Source organism: Lissotriton vulgaris, chromosome 1_1 (assembly GCF_964263255.1).
Source record: "Lissotriton vulgaris chromosome 1_1, aLisVul1.2, whole genome shotgun sequence".
Lineage (NCBI taxonomy): Eukaryota > Metazoa > Chordata > Amphibia > Caudata > Salamandridae > Lissotriton > Lissotriton vulgaris.
This window is the reverse complement of record NC_141685.1, coordinates 1401933678-1401957644: the sequence shown is the minus strand read 5'-3', so window position 1 is coordinate 1401957644 and position 23967 is coordinate 1401933678. Positions and strand designations below refer to the sequence as shown.

The 23967-nt window shown below is 46.2% G+C and overlaps 1 protein-coding gene across 3 annotated transcripts in view; it reads left to right on the top strand.

The window, feature by feature from the left end:
• The window catches only part of ATXN7L1 (ataxin 7 like 1), a 423903-nt gene that overhangs the window by 373832 nt on the left and 26104 nt on the right, over positions 1-23967 (top strand). For all 3 annotated transcript variants that reach the window (XM_086967089.1, XM_086967079.1, XM_086967084.1), the window contains exon 8: positions 11484-12402. In XM_086967089.1, coding sequence (XP_086823215.1) covers positions 11484-12402 — 919 coding nt within the window. The remainder of the gene's footprint in view (positions 1-11483; positions 12403-23967) is intronic.

Here is a 23967-nt window from a genome sequence, read left to right as displayed (position 1 = left end):
CCTCGCTATGATCGTTCCTGTGGAGGGCTGGTGAACTCTGCCATCACAGTCGTTTCTGTGTCCTGATTCCAAGTGAGGAGTTTGGGGATTAACCTGCTGAGCCTCCAACAAATAGTACTGTGCTGCGAATCTTTGCAAGAAAAGTCTTTTGGGGTTTTATAGAGAGGTCTTTAACATTCCTCCTTAATGGGTTGCTTCTCATGCTACTCAGGTGTGTCGCACTACAGGAGCCTGGAAAGGGAATTACCTACTTTCACTTGGGCTTCTTAGTTCAGCGATGATGGTAACATCTCCTGACGACCTATCAATAAGTGCTCTGGTGAGCAGTATACGTTTTCTGAAAAGCAAACTCTAAAAGATAGTCAGTCATGAAGAACTCAAAATTTAAGAAGATTCCTACTATCATACTCAAGTTTGTCATGTTACTAATAGGAGGTGGACAGTCTCTGCACAAGCTCTATTTTTCAGGTGTTTCACTTTGGTTTGGAAGTGCATTATAAAAGTAACCATGTATTCTTTGATTTGTTGTGAGCCCTGTGGATTTGTAATATGAAATAAATTAGATTTGTAAAAGAAGTATTTGAGACATTTACAGTATATTTACATTAATTTAGGGAAAGGCTAAAGGTTAGCATATGGGCTAGGAAACAATAGTCTAAGGGCTATTTTTGGGACAAGTGTAATAGCGAGTGCTTTGGTTAATGTTAGTGTGTGCGTGAACATGAATGTTCAGTTTAGGCCCTTGTTATGAGTATGCCAGAATGGTATCAGGGGTAGTGCTCCGCCATACCACGACCTGCCGATGTTTCCATCTGTGGAATAATTTGGTACAGTGACACTAACCTGTTTTACAAGGTGTAGATCAGCACTCAGTAAATCCACAAAGCAGAGGTCTGGGGCTGCTTGTAGAGACAAAGCGAGGTCTCAAACATCTTCATGGGGGAGCGGACAGCATGTCCCCAGGCCTGACCACATACTTCCATGGCCCTAGAAACGCTCCCTGCAATTCATCCTCGACCCGGGGGCTTCCTTTCCTCCATCCCATTCCCCTCCCCGGCTGAAATTTGCCACATACTCAGAGCAAGTGGTAATAAGTAGAATGCTTACTTAAATCTGGATTACATGCACATTTTAGCGATGTATCCCTGGGTCTGCCTAGTAATACCCTGTTCTGGGGACATAATGAAAAGATTGAGGTGCTGGAAAACTGACTGGAATAGGAAATTCCTCTTCCCCACTGCTACCCACGGTTAGCCTGAAGTTGAATCGTGTCAACTCGCAATGCAGGACTTAGTGTTAGAGATCGAGATAGGTACGTGAAATGGCTAGTTACGGTAAGGATGTTTGTATTACGGTTATGGCATTTTACAGCATTGCTTAGGTGTTAGGATTAGCAAAATTGGTTTTGGGGTGTATGCGTGGGTAAGGGTACCTTAAAGCATGGCTGAGTATACCTTTAAAAAGAAAATGTAATTATTTTGAAAATATACCTTTTTCATTTTCTGTTTCAAACGTTAACTTTGTAAAGTATTTAAAAATGTTAAGGTACATTCAAGAGCCACTTCTGGCTTTATTTGCCTGGTTCTTTCACACATGCTCTCCTTGAAAAGTCTTCCAATAAAGCACCTGGATAAACCTCTCGGGTGATAAGTGCACTATACAAATCAACAAAACATATATATAGTGAATTTCCGAGTGGGCTTCCATCTGTACTGAACTTGGTGGTGCTGCACTGTTATTCCTCCACTTCTTTTTGTCTTTAATACAGAAATCTCACCTCCACTACCCCTAGATTGATCAGGTATCATCCTGAAATACTTTAGCGCATTGGATGGATTTGTTTGTGGTCAGTGCACTTTTTCGGTTTCGCTGTCTCGCCAGAGACCTATAGTCACCGGCTCAGCTTCCCAGGAGACAAGAGATGGCCACACGCATCTTCAAGAATCAGATCGGAGCGGGCCGCGCACGCGTGTGCACATCTCCTGTCTCCTGGGAAGCTCCAACAAACACAGCCACACCTCCCCCTGCTTTCGCACACGCATGCGCACACACACACACATGAGCGCACATGAGCGCACACACAGAGACACACACATAAGCGCACATACATGCACACACACATACAGAGACACCCCCCGCAGCACACATACACACATGCGCGCACACACACACACGAGCGCACCGAGACCCCACCCCGCCACCCCCTCCCTCCTACAACTGAGCCAGTCTAAACAGAGAAGGGCGAGCAGGTGGAACCATGGAAGGGGAAGAGGCTGCCTCCGACATTAGATTATTGCTTATCGAACTAGCAGACCAGAGTTCAAGAGCTTTAAAAAGGACAGGCGAGCTGGAAGGCGCTGAATGTATAACTTGATTGGTAAAGCAAAATATACTTTATTACAAACCGGCAACCCTAACTTACAATACGCACCAATCATGGAAGATTCCATAATTTAATGTACATGTGGAATTCAGACTTATTCCACGGAACCAGCATTCCATACACATTGTACACAGTGTACTGTACATATTCCCGAGTATGTGTTGGTGAGTTTACATTAAAGTGTCCATCCAGTGACATTGAAAACAAGTTGTCCGCTTACGGTGAAAACACCGCCAACGACCACCAACTTTAGAGGTCTGCATGCAATCTCACTGTGTTTGATGACGCTTGTTGGGGTTTTAAAACCGATAGTTCCATTTACTGGACTGGTCCTTTAAATGAAAACACCCTTCATAGGGTGGTGCATTTTTACACCCCTGAGTGCCTTTGCTTCTTTCTCGATCGGTTTCTAGAAGAACTGTAGCAAAGTTAAAAGTAAAAAAAAAAACAGAACACTTAGGGTGTATTTCTAAACAGCATGACAAGGCTCGCAGACTCTTTCCGATGAAACACTGCATAGCTTGTCAGTCAGGGAAGAGCCAGATAACCTGACACGGGCTGAATTCACATGGATGCGAGTTTTCACACTGCGTGAGGATATGACGCTGAAATATTAGTCTGAATGGAATCTCCTCATTTTAGTAGCTCACTCACTTTAACTTGCATGAAGCAATGCTTCTAATGCTGCTGTGGTGGAGTAAAGTCCCCTCCTCACATTTGAACCCTCTGCTTTACATTTAAGCACACGATTCATAGACATGACACTATTACCGGAGACTGCCTGTCGCAGTCAGAGAGCTCATCGACTGCCTGTCCATAGTGCAGGCCAGGTGTCTAGTACTAACACACAGAGAGCAGACACCAGCCGGGACTGTGACCGACGAGGTAAACGGTGGGCGATGGCGATGCTGATTTATGTTATATTATTTAATTATACTCCCATTCCTAAACTAGCTTTCTAGCTAGATAATTCGATTTTGATCCAAAACATGTCCCAACTTTAATACGCATGCTTTTATTTTTGCATCGCTGTGTTGAATTTTTTTTGTGTAGGCATGTAAATTAGACCGAACGCATTCAGACGAGTAGATGGTTACACAGGGAATAGAGTTGGAGTGAATAAGAACAAGCATTTGCAGTGCCATACGTCTCGCATTTACGCTGGTTTAAGCTATTGTCATTGTAAATGACAATGCCTTTTACTTATGTTTTGAAAACCAAAACATAAGTAAAGGGCATTGTCATTTACAATGCCAATAGCTCAAACTGCATAAATGCGAGACCTATTGCATTGCAAATGCTTGTTCTCACTATTGTAGGAGCACAGGTGTTTCTTCCTACCGCTTAATGGAACCCTGGCAAAGGAAGAGGAAGTGGCATCAGTGCCCAGAGAAATAATTGCTTTCTCCTGGCTTAACAAGCCCTTATTTTTAACTTATTATTTTTCTTGAAGAAAGTACTCAATATTTCCTTGTCTGCTCTTAAAACTATGATTTACTGAATCACGACATAGCCTACTAAATCACGACATGTAAATGGGCTTTCACACCATTCTGCGACCCTCTAAACAGATTATGGTGCTGGGCACTTAGGCCTATATTTATATATTTATCAAGGTTTTGCATCGGGCGCAAGGGTGACGCAAAACTTAACTGATATTTATCAAGCCACGCAAGGCAGCCACGCTTGGCGCTGCATGGCTTGATAAATCTAGAGTAAATCAACTCTTTTTGCATGGTTGCCCCCACTTTTTGCCAAACTGTGGATGTAACTTGACTGAGTGTGCCCTGTGATCCTGCCAATCAAATATCCAGGGCCTATGTTCTTTCCCTAAAATTGCATTAAAACAAAACCCAATTGGCACTCTTTTGCCACATGTCAGTCTCTTGCAAATGTTACCATAGGTACCAAGGGCACTGTGGCTAGAGAATGCCCCTAAGGGCTGCAGCACCTAATGTGCCACCCTTAGAGGCCTTGTACATTTACACACACACTGCCATTGCAGGCTGCGTATTTTGGTGCAAAACGAAGTGAAGAGTCGACATGGCACACATCCCTGTGTGTCATGCCTACGACCCACTGCCCTAGCATAGGTCAGCCACCCCTCTTGCTGTGTGCACTGTACCAGTGGTGAGGGTACAGGTGCATGAGCCCTGTATCCCTACAGGGTCTAAACCAATTCTTAGACATTGTAAGTGCAGTACTGCCATTAAGAGTGAATGGTGCTGGGAGTGGTCATTACGAACTCCACAGCACCATGATGGCTTTACTGGAAACTGGGAAGTTTGGTATCAAACTTCTCTGCACATTAAACCCACACTGATGCCAGTGTGGGATTTAATTAAACATGCACTCAGGGGGCATCTTAGAGATTTCCCCTGAAAAACGACCTAACACTAGTGTCCAGGCTGAGAGGCTGCTCGCCAGCTGCCACCACCAGACATGTTTCTGGACCCCTGAGTCTAGAGCCTGCTGCTATCAGGGGTCTGAAACAATGCACATCCTGGGATGAGGTGCCAAGCCTTCTCCCCCAGGATGGGCAGGGTCCACGAAGGGGAAGCTTCAAAGGCTTGCGCCTTATGCAAGTCCATGCTTCCAATCATGGGAATCAGGCTGCAGCAACACCAGCGCAGGGCCTCCAGAACTTCCTGCTGAGGCAGGATCATTGCCTCCCCAGCCTCACCTGCTCTGAAAGTGGGTTGGCCCTCCTCGGGCCACCCACTGCCACTGCTTTGAGCTCCACCGCCGCCATTCCAGAAGGCCAGAGGAGAAACTCGCCTGAGAGCTAGCAAGAACTTGGGGTTCCATATTGGGACATCCTCCATACATGCAGGCCTCGGACAAGTCAGCTCACTTCTCAGCCGTTTGAAGGGAAAGTACAGGTCAATATACCAGGATGATGAAGGATTAAGTGGAAGTTCGTCGGGAGCTTTACTTAGCCAAGTCTGTCGTCTTGCCCATCTAGGCCTCTCTCTTTAGGGATCTCAAGTGCCTGTTAATTTGGAACCACTGTTGACTTAGAAATTCTATTCAGGATATTGTTTCTGCCTTTACCACTGTACCTGCAGTACACCAGAATAGCAAGGATGTTTTCCACGCCCATTGTTATTTAACCATCAGTAAAAAAAATTAAACTCAGATACCAAAGCGTAGCAGAATAATTGGTGCTTTTTGCCAATTAAGCCCATAAGCATAGCTATGCTTAACTTTACTTGGTATTCTCAGGAACTGTGTCATCATAGATATTATATCAAGCAGAAACACTGACCCACTTACAGAATGTGTCCATGTAAAGCATTGTGCCTCCATGTTTGTATGCCTGTATGAAACCAGATAGTTAAACTGTTGGCGAGAGAGTCTTGGGGGGCGCTGTGACTGAGCTCCCAAAAACTAAGTTTCAGTGAGGAATATTTGATTCACTTTGGGCCAGATGTAGGTAGCTTAATACTGGTCGGTAACGGCCGAAAATCTGTGATTTTCCCGTTACCGACCGGTATTTAGCCCATTCCATGTAGGAAGCTCCAAATAACAATTTGGTAATTTACTGATTCGTTATTTTAAGGAATCTGTAAAATACTTATTCCTTATTTTAAGAAATCAGTAAATTACCGAATCCTTATAACCTATGTAGGAAGCACTCAAGTGAGTGCATTTTTGCTTTAAGGATTCGTTATTTACCACCAACTACAAGTTGGTGGTAAATACCGAATACCTTTGAAAAAGCAATTATTTGCTTTTTTAAAAGTGCCATGTGGCACCACATGTGCACACTTGCACGATTCAGGGAAGCAACAGGGTGTATATGTGACACCCTTGAATATGCTCCCACTATTACCGATTCGGTATTTACCTAATCGGTAATAGTGAATGGCTTCCCATTCATTGCTATGGGCCTCCAGGCCCATAGGAATGAATGGGAAGGTATTCCTCATTACCGAATTGGTATTACCGATTCAGTAATAAGGAATATTACCGAATCAGTAAATGTTACCGATTTATGGGCCCATGTATTAAAAATCTGTAAAACTAGTCCTTATTTGCGATAAATAAGGAATCACAAATAAGGATTCGTTAAAATATACAGAAACCACAATAGCGAGAGTGCAAAATAAAGATTAGCAAATACCGAATTAGCAAACACCGAAACGGTATTTGCGAGTTCGGTATTAGCGAATTTGCAAAAAAAGAGTCGCATTGGAAGCAGGTTGATGACATCACAACCAGGAAGTCATCCAGCCCATGCTTCATTCAGTGCCCTTAGGAGCACAGAGGAGGAGGCAGAGCACAGGAGCTTAGGAGAGAAACACTGATCCCACCAACCAGCAACACCACTGCAATCCAGGATGGAGAAGGATGCACCCCAAAACACAGACACGCCCAGAAAGAGGAAGAGGAGCTTTTCTGACAAGGAACTGGAACTTCTGATTGAGGGGGTGAGCAGCAAGAATGACAGGCTGTTTGGTAAGCTGTCACTAAAGGTGCCTGAGACGGAGAAGCGCAAGATCTGGCTGCGCATCAAGGAGAGGGTGAATGCGGTTGGAGTCACGCACCGCAGCATAGACGACCTGAAGAAGAGGTGGTATGACCTCAGAAAAAGGGCAAAGGAGAGGATTGCTGAAAGGGTGAAGGATGCAGCTGCCACAGGAGGGGGGACATCCACAGTCACTCCCAACACAGCCCTTGAGGACCTCGTTGAGGGTACCATTGAGCCTGAGGCAGTCGTGGGGGTCACCCAATTGGACATTTCAGGCGCTGCGCCAGGAGCACAAGGTAAGATGCATGCCTGTGCTGATAAGCAGCGTGTTGTCTACCCATGCCCATCCCCCCAGGCCAATCACAGTGCACAGGTAGAAGTGCCTAACGCATATACCCTCACCGAAGTGTTCCATCATGGGAGTTGTAGTCATGTCATCCAAGTGTGCATGTATGATCCCCAATGTAAAAGAAATGAGACCAGCAGCACAGGGCCAACAGTCTGTCCAAGTATGTCATTTATGAAGTCAAAAGTATGCAAAATGATTAACATATACATTCAGAAAAATATTATAACAATGCACTGTTTCACTCACAGATGCATCACCCCTGGACTCTGATTACAGCAGACGCCTCATCATATCAGAAACACCGGCAGGGACCGATGGAGAGACTCCGCAGGGACGTCATTCCACAACACCATCACCACCACCAACATCATCACCACCACCACCACAGACAACACCACGAAGACGCAGGGCAATTGTCCCCTCCCTGCAGGTGATGGAGACGAAGCAGAGGCCAGCAGCCACAAATGTTCCACAACAGTCAATTGTCATTCCTCCAGATCAAACACCAGCACATGTCCGAGTCAGACAGCGGCACAGGCCCCTAGGAAGACTTGCAAAGGAATCTGAAGAGCCTGCACACAGCTACGGTGTGGTTGAGTCACAGATGCTGCGTGTTCAGCGCCTGCAGAGGAGACACATGGGAGCAATTAACATTAACATGGCAAAATTGGCTAGCAAAATGGGCACGATGACAGACGCTGTGCGTGAAATGACCACAGCCGTTGCTGAGGGTAACAGAGACATCAAACTGTACCTACAGGAGCTAACCCGTGCCGTCCTAGCAGGGCAACACAGCGAGTGCAGGAGGCATCACCAGAACTTGCTCCGGTCCATTGCATCCATTAGGGCCATCACAAAGCTCTGCCACAGCACAGAGATATGTGCCACTGCAGGTCGACCTGGGCCATTACTGTGGTGATGTGGCCAAGTGACCACTGCAGTGAAGCATCTGCAGTCTGGGACTTTTAGTGCCAGCAATTTGGGAGTGGAAGAGGGGAGTGAGGCGGCATCAAACGTCAGCAGCGTCTCTGTGCCGGATCCCAGCGATGCAAGGTGCAGTTTGCGCAGCTCCACAGCCACTGACACACATCGGGGTGATGTGGAGGAGTCACGCGACAGGAGGCTGGGGGTCCGTGGAAGGCGCAAATATCTATGTACTACCGGTTATTTGGCCATGGTGATGTAACCATGGGCCACCTACATTACTTCAAGATACTCCAGTGATGACAACGGATATGTATCATTAACTATGTTTTGGGTCTGCGTCATGTAGACGTATCATTCTTATTCACCTGACAAGTGCTCATGTGTATTAAACATTCGCACACCAGATTATGTAGTGATGGCTCATTCTTACCTGTCTCTGAAGTGATGGTGTGTGATGTATGTCTGCCTCCTTTGACCTTCAGCTGTGTTAGGCACGTGTGCCTGTCGGTGTTGGGGGGGGTTGCTGTGCACGAAAGTTGTCTTCTCCGTCCACCTCTATTGGTATCCCCCTTCTTGTGGCAATGTTGTGCAGCATGGTAAACACTGCTATTATCCAGCAGCAGGTTACCGGGTCATACTGCAAGGCACCTCCTGTCTTGTGTAGCATCCGGAAGCGACTCTTGAGGATGCCAAAGGTTCGCTCTACCACATTCCTGGTACTAATATGTGCTGCGTTGTAGCGCTGCTCCTGACGTGTTGATGGGTTGAGGTAGGGAGTGAAGAGATATTCACGCAAGGCGTGTGCGCTGTCAACTGCAGGGTGGGGAGCAAAGGGTTAGCGGCATGAATGAAATTACATATGTGAGGATGGAGTTAATGACTAGGCATAAGTATGTACCTAGTAGGTGTCCCTCTCCAAATTCACTGTTGAGCAGACGCCTGTGGATGCCACTTTGTCGGAATATGTATGCGTTGTGTGTGCTTCCAGGAAATTGCGCTACAATGTCCATAATGATGTGCTTGGCATTGCACACGACCTTTACGTTTATGGAGTGATAGGACCTCCAGTTGCGGAATATGTATTCGTTGGCTGAGGGGGGACAGATGGGGACATGCTTGCAGTCAACGCATCCTATGACATGGGAAAATTGTGCCACCTAGTAGAAGTCCTGTTTGGTGCGGTTCAACTGCTGTGGGGTTGTGGGGAAGTTGATGCGCATCATCATGGCACGATTCAGTCTGTACTTGTCATAGATTAGTTCCTCAAACTGTCCCACAATGAGATGCGCACCCTGAATACCCTCTTCTGGATCCTCCTCCTGCGCTGTGCTGCAGCACTGATTCTCATCCTCCTAGCAAGACCGTAGAGGGCAGCCATTTTGGAAGACGTACAGGGTCTCCAGAGGCATATTTGAAGGATTTCTGATTGTAGCCACCTGTAGGAATTTCTTTTTTTTTCTTTTTTTTTGTCTTCAATCAACTTTACTTCCTGGTTGAGATTCCCCTTATTTTGCTCATGCTAAATAGCAATTGGGTGGATTTTCGGTATTTGCGATTTCTGATGCATTTTGTTGCGACTTTTTAATAGCGATTCGGTATTTCCGGGCGGCTAATTTTGCGATTCAGTACTTTACCGCTGTTTTTTTTTGCGATTCTTTCTTTTTTCGGTATTTGGGTTGATGCATTGGGATTTCAGGTTTTGTGTTCGGTAACGGCCTGTTGTACCGATTCGCTATTTACCGGGAGATATTTTGGTTGATACATCTGCCAATTATTACCCACATCACATTTACCGATTCTTAAATACTGAATCGGTAAAATTCGGTATTTAAGAATCGTAAAATTGTGATTACCTTCATCTGGTTCGATACTACAAACATGTTACTGTTAAAAAGAGAAAATTACTACTAAGTAAATTGACTTAAAGATGAAAGAAGAAAATTGGAAGTAGGAAGGCAATTATTGAAATAGAAACCCATAAAAAACAATGCAAAATTAAATATCAGTTTTAGTCTAAAAGTTGTGTTATAACTTGGTCTTGGTAACCTCAGCGTTTGAAGAACAAAGGAGCGTGGTCAGAAAGAAGTTGGTGGTTAACTCCAGTCAAATGTTATGGAGGAGTGGTATCGAAGATGGAAGGATGTTAGCTAAGTGTTAATGGTTTGTGCCAATCAAAGGTTTTACCTTTGAACATAGAAGCTTCAGTGTTAATTACAACTGACATATCAAAGTGTCAATTATGGCAATATAAACATAAAAGCAGTTTTCAGTATTATGGCAGTGCACATGTGCTGGAGTCAGCAGGCCTCATCCGCTTCAGGAGTGAGAATGCCCAAACCTTCGAATTCCAAAAAACAATGGGGAACACTGGTCCACCCGAAATATAGTCCCTCTGATAGAAAATGTCCATCAATCATGACCACCAACATATATAAGTCCTATCAGCAATAACAAAAGAGACATAGCTGTACCAAAAGCTTCCCTGAAAATTGCCCCTCAAAAATACTATACCACAAAATTACTGTTCTGAATACAGTACATTTGAATGGGGCACCTCAAAAGCAAAGCTAGTTGAAGCTTCCATCAGTGTTACCGTGTTAACAGAATACTGCCCAGATGAGTACAGTGCTCTGACAATAAAGTTGTTCAAGAACTGTTTTGTAGGAGGACTAAAGTTCGGTAAAGATGCTGTTGCATCAAAGTTGTGCCTCCCTGTGATACTGTACTAGGAGTCATGCCATCCAGAACAGTGTAGAAGAAGTATAATAAAGACATTAGGAATAATGTGCCGAAAGAATACTGCCAGGAAAGGACAGGCAAAGGATCGCCTTGATCTGTGGTGGCCCATACGATGAGACCCAGTATGGGCAGCTGTACTGGGATGGATATCTTTTGTTGGTCCTGTGGCTGTGCTAGTTTTCCAAACGTTAGCTGCCCCAGATAAGATGCCATCTCCCCTAGGTCATATGCGATTTCTGCTGTTATCTATCATGGTGATCTTAGTTGCTGCAGATAAATAGTTTCTGTAACAGATTTGCATCCTTGTATGTACTGAAATAGACAAGAAAATAAACTTGTTAGTATGAACAGAAGGAATTTATCTGTTAGATTGAAGGGTTCTGATCCAGTCCATTAAATCTGTTGTGCTAAAATGATTCTCTGATAATAACTTTAAAATGTGCCTGTGTTTAAACTACCAATACAGACTTTAAAACAAATTCCCTGAGACATTTATAATAATTCCAATCACAACATTTGATTAGATTTATGCAATGTTTCTTGAATATTACAAATTAATGATGGTGAAAGAAAGGTGCAAACATTTTATTTTCTTCTTTTCTCGTTATTAGGAAAATTCCTCTTGCAGTTTCCAGCCCAGTACCTTCTCCAGCAACACATATCAGAACCAATTTAAAAACAACTTTTTTGCTGCCTCTCAGCCAGCCAAATGTTATGTTGCCTCCGTCAACACTTGATTCAAGGGTTTCTCCGTCCAACATCAGGAAATCAGCTGTTTTATCAAAAGCCACCTTCACTACAACATCTGCTACCAGTTCCATCATGTCACAGCCAGCAGATTTGCATCAAGTGGCAGCCTTTTTGAAAATACCAGACCCATCTCCTACCATGTCACCATTGCAAGTAGTCCCAACATCATTATCCCAAAAGACATCCAGGACAAAGCGAAACAAGTCATTGAAAGGGCAACAGCTTCCCTCCTGTGCCATTGAATCTTCATGTAGCAAAAAGCAAAGGACGCCATCAGTCTCATGTTCACCTCCTTTGCCAATGTCTCCATCCACTTCGCTTTCTGGGTCACATGAAGGCAGCTATATCTTGAATCCAAGGGTGACCTTGAACTTCCATCACACTTCCTCTTTGCTAAACCATGTGTCTCTGAACAGTACAAACCCTGGAACATGCACACGCAGTGCCAGATTTGAGCCCCAAGTCGGAACTAGCTTGTTGAGTAACCCCATTGACACCCTAAAACATATGGGCACGGTAGTAAGCAGTATAGACTCAAATCTCCCTCCGTATTCCCACAGGCACTATCCGATGGGCCAAACTCAGGCAACAGCCAAACCAGTGTCTCCACTTCCACTTTCTATAAAGAAATCATATGATAAAAGGCGTAAAAACTGCAATGCTAGCACTAAAACTTGTAAAATCAATAAAATGCCTGGTATGAACAGTGTGCACACTAGGAGCTCAGGATACTTTATCACGACAGTTCCAGATCCTGCGAAGACCTCAGTCACAAGACAGGTAAAGTTTGAACCTACATTTTTCAAGAGTTTAAAAATTAAATGTGCATTCTAAGTCTCCATTTTAAATGTGGTTATCCATGTTTTAGAGTAGCACCATGTTTCAGTGCTCTCCGCTAAAACCACTTGGGACCGGTTGTTTCAGACCCATTAGAAGGAGAGGCCAAATGGAAGCAGTGTCCATGTAGCTGCATAGGTTAGACATGACCTGCACACAATGCTGGGGCATAACCATCTGACACAGTGTTATGTACTTTGGGATGGGATAAAAATCTACTAGATCTGTGTGTCTAGACAACTGATAAGGTTTGCACTGAGCAAGGCTTTGAAAGGTGAGGCGTACAACAGGACTAGGAAGAGATGGAACAAATTTGAAGAGGAGATACATTGAGCAATAATTTTTACGCCAAGTTCCCTGAAGCTGTATTTTCAAATACGAGTGCTGTGTACTGTATTGTAACAGTGTCAATGATTTTATAGATACTTAGTATTGGATAATTTGGGTTTCGTTCATCATTGATGTTTTACTCTTTATGTGAATATTTATTTATGCTATTAGCAATTTATAAAACACTACTTGACCACTAATTTTTTCAATTTGAGTTTCAGTATTTTATTTGTTGATACTGTGCCAATAAGGCAACAAAAACACACATAAAAATCACAAACTTAGCATTACAAACCTCTATACCTAAGTTTCTCTATATAATGCATATCTTCTTAATTTGACCCCTAATCCATTAAGTAAATCTTAAAAACTAATAAAATATATATTCCGTAGGACAAAAGTTCACTTCATATAAGGATATAGTTGTAAAAAACATTCTTGCTAAATCATACAACAAATCATTGAAAAAAACAATATATAAAAACAAATACATAAAAAATGGAACCTGGTGCATTTTGACTACTGGAACTCTCCGGAGCCTATTACACAAAGTATGCTGATATAAATATGATGAATAACTGTTATAAATATATAAAAGCATAAACTAAGGCAACTAAAATGTATAAATATCAGCTCTAACATATATTTCTATTACAATATCAATGTCAAACTATGTGCAAAATATTGAAAAAGTACTGTGCATACAAGTAGCCAAATATTGTTATAAATATCAGATTTTCTAACACAGAGTATGCCCACAATTCAGCTTATTCTGAACAATATCTAAGAACCTATCAATAACATGACATAAGCAGACATCACTGCAATTCATTATGTAGACTAACAAATCAGGTAAATTCTGGATATTGATTTCACCAAATCTTCAAAGTAATAGTTTCTTTCTGTCACCATTAAATGAGGGACTGAAAACCAAAAGGTGAGCCATAGTTAAGTCTCTTTTAGCACAGAAAGGACATATATTTTCAAGTACATCCTCCTTTTGATTGTTCCGACTGCTATCTATCCATTTGACAAGAGTTGGCAAACTCCGGGCCCAGATGGTTTCCCAGTCGCGTTCCTTAAACGCTTCGGGACCCTCCCACTTCCCCATCTTCTGGTGCTGTACACAGAAGCGGCCGCCCGTGGGCCATTTCCTCCAGATGTGGGCACTCCCACCATTGTCTTGATACCCAGAGCAGGACTGTCCTATGACCAATGCTCCTCATACAGGCCTATCTCCCTTACCAATGCTGACATCAAGGTGTTTGCAAAAGTCTTGGCTATCAGAGTACCCCCCTACTGTATCCGAAGAGTCAAACTAACTTTCTTCCAAGCACACTGAATTTTGAAAAGCCATTTGATACTGTTTCATGGGCCTTTTTTGAGGAGGTGCTGCAAAGAGCAGGCTTTGGACCATTGTTCCATAAATATTTTGGCCTCCTCTATGTCAGGCTCATGTCCAGGCAAATGCTCGAGTACGGGGTACTCCTGGGAGGGAGGACCAAAGGAGTGTAAAGCCTTATACGTGGACGACCTTCTACTGTTTCTCGAGGACCCACTATCTTCAGGCCCTCAATGATTGGAGACTTTTACGAGGGAACCTCTGGACTGCAAATCAATGAAACTAAATCCCTGCTGGTACCAGTAGCAGGAGTCACAGGAAGGAACTCCTGGTGTCCCAGGAACCCACTGCTCCATCATTCCTTTAAATATGTAAGCATTAACATTTCTCATCTCCCAGCACTAGCGTGGAGTCTTAACCTGCAACCCCTCATGACAGGGTTGAATCGGGTCGGTGGAGCCGAATGCCCTTGTATCCCCTGTGACGGCGTAGCATTGTTTAAAATGATGTGTCTCCCCCATCTCCTGTATGTTCTTGTGAATTTTCCCCATATGAATCCCAGACGATGGTTCCAAACACTGGTGTCAAAAATCACCACCTTTCTCTGGGCGGGAGGCCGCAACCGAGTGGCTTTTGTTAACAGCAGACACTTTCCATTTGATGGGAGAATAGGGCGAGCGGACCTAAATGGCTACTACCTGGCTGCCCAAATTGTGATGATAACGAACTGCTTGAAGGGGGGATGGAACAACCCTGCCTATCTGTCAGAACTAAAACTCTTGGGCCTCAGCGGTCTTCTGGGCGTGCTGTATGTAAGCCTAATCCCACACTCACTTCCTGATTGCACCAGAATGACCCTTCTCTGCTGGAGTGCGTCACTTGGCTTTATCAAATGGGACTGCAAACTCACTGGCATGACCCTGTTGTGGCAGGTAAAGTGGCTGAATCACACGCCGAGCCTACAATACTTCGTGCAGTGGGACAAAATAGGGATCAACTACCGGGAGGACGTCTGGGAAGGAGATGCCCTGATGTCGGATCAGGAAATGCAGGAAAAAAATTGTCTCTTAGGTACCAAATTTTATCGTTATCTGCAGCTGCGTTATGCCTTGTTCAGGCAAGCACCTACCCACTAGTATGCGCATCCAAGAATGTAACCCTCTTGAAGCTTAGATCTTGATGGTGAACTATGTAAAGGCGCTATCTCTAGAACATATCGCTCTCTAATCATTAATGCTCCAGACCGCTTTGGAAATCTGCACCAGAGGTGAGAGAGATGGGTGTGGACCTCGATGATGATGATGACTGGGGTGAAGCCCACCTGGCTCCCAGGGAGCTGCCCATCCCCACTCGACTTCGCATTGTCCAACTCAATCACCCACACCTCACTTATCAGACCCCTCCATCCCCCCCAACGACTACACCGTGCAGGCAAGGCTCAATGTGCGCGGTTCTCCCTACGGCAGGCTTTTACATGGTCTGGGTTTGTCTGGGCCTGGCCCAGTTTTGGGAAGGGATTGGAGGGGAACTTTCTCTGATCCTAGATCACCCAATTACTCCTACCCCCAGCATTGCATTGCTGAGTCTATTGAATGAGGTTGGGGCCGCAGGATGGAGCGGTCCTTAGTATGGGTGACCACACTGGTGGCCAAACAAGACATTGCATAAAAGTGGAGATCTCCGGTGTCCCCCTCGCTGTGGGAATGGAGGAGGGGTGTGGACTGGTGCACGTTCCAGGAATGACCGATATATGAAGCACGAGGATGTCTGAGAGACACCGTCACCATATTAGAGCTTTTCCGCCGCGGTTGTAATCCGACCGCGGCGGAAAAGCTGCGGACAGAAACCAGGACCCACCAGCCATCCTAATGTGGCGATGGGTCTTTGGTCAGTCCGCTGCGGTTTTTCCGCATCCTCGGGGCCGGCGGTGGCTTCCGCCGGCCCCGAGGATGCGGAAAAAACGCAATCATAATGACCCCCTAAGTTATGATTCCTATACTGGTATACCAAGTCAGCCCTAGAAAGGGCCGGACAAGATCCCTCCGGCGATCCCCATAATTCGGGAAAGCCAATCCTGTCACGAGGGTCCTTGATGTGGGTTAACCATGACATTTTCTTTGATTTGATTGCAAACCACACCTCCTTAAACTCATTTCGATAACAGGCCAGCTCCGAGGCGGACCAGAGTCTTCTCCAGTAGGTAAGAGGCCTTAAGGCCACCTCCTCCTCCACGGGGAGTAGCCCTAGATCGAACCTTAGGGGCACCAGCAGAGTACTAGCTGGCAAACCTAGCAGATTCCTCATAAATAGATGTTCGACCCTTATTAGACGTGTAGGCCTGCAGTGTCCCCATAATTCCGCCCCGTATATAGAAGCTGCTCTTGCTTGTACCTTATAAATTTCTACAACAGGGTCGGCGGGCTTAAAGACCAATACTCTATGCATTTTAGATAGACTGCCCACAGTTTGCATCAGTTTTAGATCAGACTTAGCCATCTGGGCATCCCATCCCAGGTATTCCTCTAGAACGATACCTAGATATTCAAAGGTCTTTACTCTCTCAAAAGGTGTACCATTCAATACTGGATTGGGGCGCGTCTGCCTAGGAGGATTAAGGATCATATATTTTGTTTTATCTAAGTTAATATCCAAGCCACTTAGGGTACAGAAGTCTGCAAAGCCGTCCAAAATACGTTGGATACCCGTCGATGTTCGGGACAACAGTAAAGTGTTGTCCGCGAACATTAGGGCGGGGACCCTGCCTGTTGCTAGTCTTGGGGCATCGGTGTCCTATATGCCTGAAAGATGCTTTATAAGCCCATTAATATAAAGACAAAAAGGGTGGGAGCCAGCACACATCCCCTTTGTACAGGGAATGGTGCTGATAGTTCTCTGTATTTCCCACATCTGACCTGGGCAAAGTTTCCTGTATGGAGCCTTCTCAACACTCTCAGGAGATAGGATGGTATACCAAGGAGAACTCTCCAAAGTTTGTCCCTGGGGACCAGATCAAACGCGGCCCTCAGGTCCACAAAAATGAGGTAGAGGCTGCCACCCTCTTCACTCACTGATTTCCAATAAAGGACCTGGAGTCTGAATATCTGGTCAATGGTTGATGTACCTGTTCTAAAGCCAGCCTGTAGGGTACTCAGAATCTCATTTTCTTCTTCCCAGGTCTGAATTCTTTCCAGGAGTATTCAACCCAAAACCTTCTGGGCTATATCTATCAGGCTAAGGGGTTTCAACATACATCCTCGAATATTTTTAAGTTTGATGTTTTTTTAATACGGTTTTGGGAGACCGTTATAATCTGTATTCATCAGATGAGCCACCTGGGTTCAACTCTGACAATCCTTTTGGTCTCTTTCTATAGATCTCACTTTAAACAGCCTTTTCAGCATAATTTTACTACATACCACTGATATATCCTTGATGTTCCTTTAGCTAGGTCCAGCCATTTTTTTCCAAAATATTTGTCTCTATAAACTGAAGAGAGACTGATTCCTTCTTAGTGAATAACTCAAAACTATTGAGTAAAAGGTTAGAATTTTTCAAATTATACATACCGATTTGTGACCCAACTTGGAATCAAGCCTCCACAAAGTACCTGCGACCACATTAGCGTCTATTATTATATGTGGGATTTAAAATTAAGATTTGTTTGAAATAAGAGCCAAGGTTATCTGTACTCTATAACGCTCCCTACCCAGGCCCCAATTATCGACCATTTTGTCCTACTAGTCTGATTTTTATTAGCAAATACCATAATTTTTGTCTTAGTAACATTTGTTACCAAATCATTTACTTTACAATAAGAGTCAAATTAATGTATATGTCTTTGCAGACCCACAGGTGTAAGATCTATTATGACTCTGTCATCTGCAAAGAACTTTGAAGAAATTGGTTTACCCTCTAGTTTTGGCGGAAAACCATGAGGAAGGGCAAAAAAAAACAGAGCATCCGCTACATTAATAGAGAACAACAATGGGGCTAAGATAAAACCCTGCCTTATGCCATATGGGGTATTTATTTTCCTGAACAGAGCACTGTTTCTTCCTTATTCTACCTTTGTCCAGGAATCCTGAGCATAATCAATTGTAACAGGGCTGGTTGCACTTTCAAATGTGCCATTTTGGCCCAGAGAAGTGAACGATTAATCATATTGAATGCCGAGGATAAATCGAAGAATGCCACATAAAGAGGCTGATGCTGTTTCCCAGCATATTCCTTGACTATCGACTTTCAATGCAAAACAGCCATCAAACGGTAAGTGCCCTGTTTTAAAGCCTAATTGTGTTGCTGGGATAACCAAGGGGCATATTATCAAGCACGGCGTTAACATTATCACCGCTTTAGTGGCAGAAAACTGCAGCTAAAGCGACACTAATGGGCTTGATAATACGCCGTAGAGAATTCCCATAGAAGGCCATGTTCACACCAGAACATGGGCTTCTATGGGAATTCACAAGGGTGTATTATCAAGCCCATTTTCTGCCGCTAAAGCGGCGATAATGTTAACGCTGTTTCTTGATAATATGCCCCAAATCTTTATTCACCCATTCTTTTAGCAGTAAGCCATCTGGTCCTTGTGCCTGCGACCTATTTAAACCCTTTATTAACTTTTGGATTTCTAATACAGCAGGGATAAAATCCTCGAAATTACCAGAAACAGTCTCAGTGAGATGAGTTTTAACAATCAAGGTCAGCTGCAGAGTTCATAGGATTTTCTTTCATTTTATATAGATTAGAAATATATTGAATTCAATCCTCCTCTTGCACGGCGGGGGGTGTCCAGTTTTTTTATACTACCCAACCTATTGATTACCAATTTCCAGGAAAAGCTGTGATTTACCCTCACGTAAAGCTTTAATAACTGGAGCCCATGCATTATGTTTCTCCTCCCAAATTAAACTTTGTATTTCTCTTCTATATTTCCTCTTTAGCAGTTTAATGATATCCTCCCTGCAGCCTAGCTTCTGTTTAAAGTTCTCTCTGATTAATCTATTATGTTCTAATTTCACAAGCTCCTTTTGCAAGCTCAGTTTCTCCTTAGCCGACTTGCCAGTGAATACCCCTTTTCCAGCAACATTCCGAATTGTAACTATAAAATAGTTTTATTTTACCATTATAGTTCCTGTTGATGAGTCTGTGCTTTACTGTAGGAGAGCTCTTATCCTTACCTAGGTCTGTTTTTGGTTTTGATGAACATAATATCTTTCTGTCATTAAGGCATCTTATCTGATTTGCATTCTACCACATTTCTCTCTTTGACAAATTGTAAGTTAGGGGTAAATACAGTGGCTTGTGATCACTACAGCTCTTAACCCCTATCTCCAAATAGATTACCAAATGGAAGTCTTCAGCAGTTATTATTGCATAATCAATAGGAGAAGAGCATCTACGATTATCAAACATATTTCGACACAGCTGATCGCCTTGACGCCACCCATTAAATACAATCATGTTCAATGCATTGAATAACGCACCAGTTTTTTCACCCTTGACATCTCCACCCCCTTTTTGTGCCCTGCCATTCCCCAAGGAGATATAAAAGATTTCTTCGAGAATCCCCATACCATTTCTTTTGTATTCTGAACGCCATCACATTTTGATCTCATAGGGACATTTGTATTAAGATCTCCAAGCAAAAGTATTGGCTATGTGGGGAGGATTGTCATTTAGAGTTAAATATCCAGTACTTTCAGCACAGCTGTCAGATATTTAAAATTCTACTTTAAGCCAGCTATCTTCTAGGAGATGATATTAAGAACTTTGGCATCAGAATATCCAACACTGGGTTTACAAAAGCTCCTTTCTTGGTTGAACCGTAGAAGCAATCCATTTCCAGTCCTGAATTTGTCATATTGATCGCTGCGGTTTGTAAAAATTTCACACCCCTTATCTGACCATTTTTTTTTCAAAACCATTTTTATTATGAGTTCAAGCAAGTTTCAGTACAGCCCTCCACAGTCAGGCGGAGACTGTCAACGACAGATACGAAAAGACACAACATTGACATAGCATTGAACCCAGCGTTATAGAGCGAAATATTTCTAACTACCCCTGCCCACCCAACCCCAGAAACTCCCGCCAACCCCTCCCGCAACTACCCACCCCTTATCCCACCCTAACCCGGTGCACGTGATCACAGTTCTGCAATATGAGATGATATACAAAGGTGGAGCCGGCCAGCGGCCTAGGGCGTGGGATCAACATCCAGCGGCAATGCATCATCAATGTCCAGGGGGGGGTCGAGGGTCAGGCCCTTGTAGTCCGCCCACCGTTTCCAAATTTTGTAATGTTTGCGGGGGCACCCCCGAGCTTCGAAAACAGGCTGCTCCAGACCCATGAGGAAGTCCAGGCCCGCCTTCCAGGCACTGAGTGGGGGGGCGCGCTCGCTCTTCCAGGCCTGCGCCAGATCCCTCTTTGCTACCACAAGCCCCAGCAACAACAAATGGCGCTTGTAAACGTTGCCCCCGATGTTTTCAAGAACATGAAGCAGGCCCAATCTAGGGGTACGAGGCAGGTCCCACCCCAACACCTCAGACAGACAATCCCATACCCCGGCCCAGAATCGAGTCAGCCTCTCACAGGACCACACAGTATGAAAAAGGGTGCCCCTTTCAGAACCACACCTCAGGCACTCCGGGGTTGCAATGAGTCCCGCCCGCCACAAACGGTCCCTAGTGAAATAAGCTCGGTGGAGGTATTTGAACTGGATGAAGGGGAGGCGGACAGCTATAGCAGCACCACGGGGAGATTCAAGGGCCTCGCGCCAGTCGTCCTCATCCAGGGAACCAACATCCTTCTCCCACGAGGCCTTCAATGTCGAGAGCGAAGGAGAACAGTGTGTGACCAGAGAGCGGTATATCTGGGAGACCTTTTTGTCACCCAGGTCTCCCATAAAGAGTTTCGCCTCAATGGGACTGAAGTCAGGGAGCTGCTCCAAGCCCACCAGGCTAGGAGTTAGAGCGTGGCGAAATTGGAGGTAGCGGAAGAATTGGGACCTGGGCATGTTGAATTCAGAGCTGAGATCTTGAAAGGATTTAAGGGTAGTGCCAGAGAGAACATGCCCGAGGGAGGAGATCCCGATCGCGTCCCAGCCGTCGAACCCCCGCAAAGACGCCAACGCCGGGAGCAGGCCATTGCGCCATAACGGAGTCTCGGCCGTCAGCCTACCCCACCAACCCATACGGTGTAGGGCCCGCCGCCAGACCGCGAATCCTGGGTGACCCTGGGAAGCAGTCGCCTCCGTCTGGCCGAGTACAGCAATGTGTGGAGGGAGGCGTCGCCCATCAGAGAATGTTCCAAGGCATAGGCCGGATCACTGCGGTCCCCATACCACCATTCGTTAAGCACAAGGAGATGGGAGGCCTGATAGTAGGACAAAATGTCCGCAGTCGCCAAGCCGCCGCAGTATGTAGAGAGGAAGCATGTGCGAAGCGCCACCCTGGAGGCACCCCCAGCCCACAGAAACCGGCCCAGCACAGAGTCGACACTGCGGAACCACTGCGGATCAATCGAAAAGGGATGATTCTGTAGTTGGTAGAGGAGACGGGGCAAGGCCACCATCTTAAAGATGGCCGACCGGCCGTAGATGTTAAGAGGCATACGCGTCCATGTCTTGATGTCCATCTGGACCCGGTCCCATACCGGCTGGATGTTCCGGTTCCACGCCACTGCAGGCGAAGCAGAGAGGAAAACACCTAGGTATTTCACACCCTCCACAGCCACCTGAAGGGATGCGGCCCAAGGAACAGCCCCGACGCCCGACCAAAGTCCTGCATTAGTACCAGGACACGAGGGCCCGTACGCTGCAGGTCTGTCATGAAGAACAGCACGTCGTCCGCATATAAAGCTATGCGGTCCGAATGATCCGCACCCCATACAAAGCCACGATAGAGCACATCCTGGCGTACCCTGGCGGCCAGCGGCTCCATGGCCAGCGCAAAAAGGTAAGGGGAGAGCGGACACCCTTGACGCGTGCCCCGGGTCACTGGGAACCGAGCCGAAGCCGCCCCGGAGACACGCACCGAGGCTGTGACTTCAGTATAGAGTAGCCGGACATAAGAGATGAAGACTGGGCCGAGGTTCAGCAGCGGTAATAGGGTAAAAAGAAAGGTCCAGCTGACCGAATCAAAGGCACTGTTGATGTCGGCCAATAGTAGCGCCGCCTGATCCTCCGAAGACCCAACCGCCTGCGCCCGCCGTATATTGTGTCTCGTAGCCCGGCGCGGCATAAAGCCTGCCTGATCAGGGTGAACAAGGGCTGAGATGTGTGGAAGCAAGCGGTTCGCGAGCGCCTTGGCCAGGAGCTTGGCTTCGAAGTTAATAAGGGAGATGGGGCGATAAGATTCAGGGCGATCCGGGGGCCTACCCGGCTTCAGGAACACCCCGATTTCGGCATGGCGCCAATCCGGTGGGAGGCGGCCATGTTCTCGCGCCTGCTCCAGGGCACGCAGATAATGCGGCCCGAGCTGTAGATGGAATTTCTTGTAGAATTCGCTGGGGAATCCGCTCGGCCCCGGCGCCTTGCCCACATTGAGTTGACCCAATGCGTCCCCTAGCTCCTCAGCCGTCAATGGAAGATACAGGGCATCACGCACCTCATCCGACACAGCAGAAGGGGGAACCGACGCGAGATAATCAGCAATATCGGCAGGGGAGAGAGTCTCCCGGGAGGCATATTGACGCCCATAATAAAGCGCAAAGCTCGTGGCAAGAGTTGCCGGGTCCGTGATCGCCACTCCGGCGTCATCGACGAGACCCGGCAGTGTAAGAGGCTACAAAGTCTGTTGACAAAGCCTATGGAGCATGGTGCAAGATTTGTCGCCCCACTAGTACACCCGGCTACGGGTGGCCAACCATGCTTGGCGAGCCTCGTCCAACAAGACCGAGGAGTAAGACTGCTGCACCTGCAGGAGCAGCCGCAGTGCGACATCATCAGATGCCTCCCTGTGGCGAGCCTCAAGGTCTTCCACCCGCCCCGCCGCAGCAACAATGTCTTCCAGCCGAGTCCGGCGAGCGGAAGCACACCAAGCAATGTCTATACCCCGCAGGTTGGGCTTCATGGCCTCCCAGACGGTCACTGCGTCCATACCCACGGCAAGGTTGTCCCGCCAATACTGGGCGATCGCGCCACGGAGATGCTGGGAGTAATCAGGGCGCTGCAGGTGCCACGTGGACATCCGCCATCTGAAAGGTTGGCGTGCCCTGTGCAGATCGATTTGGACCGCCACAGGGGAATGATCAGAGAGCCCGCGAGGCCGTATCGCCGCCCCCTTCACTCTAGCAAGGAAGGCCCTCAGAACAAACACACAATCCAGGCGCGAAAGGGAGCCATGGACAGCCGAGACATAAGTGTACTCTCGCCGCTCCGCATGCAAGTGCCTCCATACATCCGCCCATCCCAGGCCATCAATCATAGCCCCCAGCCGCGTAGGGGGGGACACCAGCGCCACTCCGGGCCTCCTCTGCCGGTCCAATGCCACATCCACTACATCGTTCCAGTCGCCACCAATCACAGCCAGGGAGTGGGAGAGTTCAGTCCATAAGGCAAACAACCGTTCAGCTAAGGCCCATTGCAAGGGGGGGGGGCATACACACAACCAAATACCACAGGCTCCGCACCAATCTTCCCTTGAACAAACACCAAACGCCCCTGGGGGTCGAGCCATTGACGCTCATGAGTGTATGCCAGCCGCCTGTGAATAAGAATGGCCACCCCCCTGGAGCCCCTAGTAAACCCAGCGTGGAACACCTGGTGAAAGCCAAAGCGCTGCAGACTCAGAGCCTTGGTGCCTAGCATGTGTGTTTCTTGAAGAAGGAGCACATCC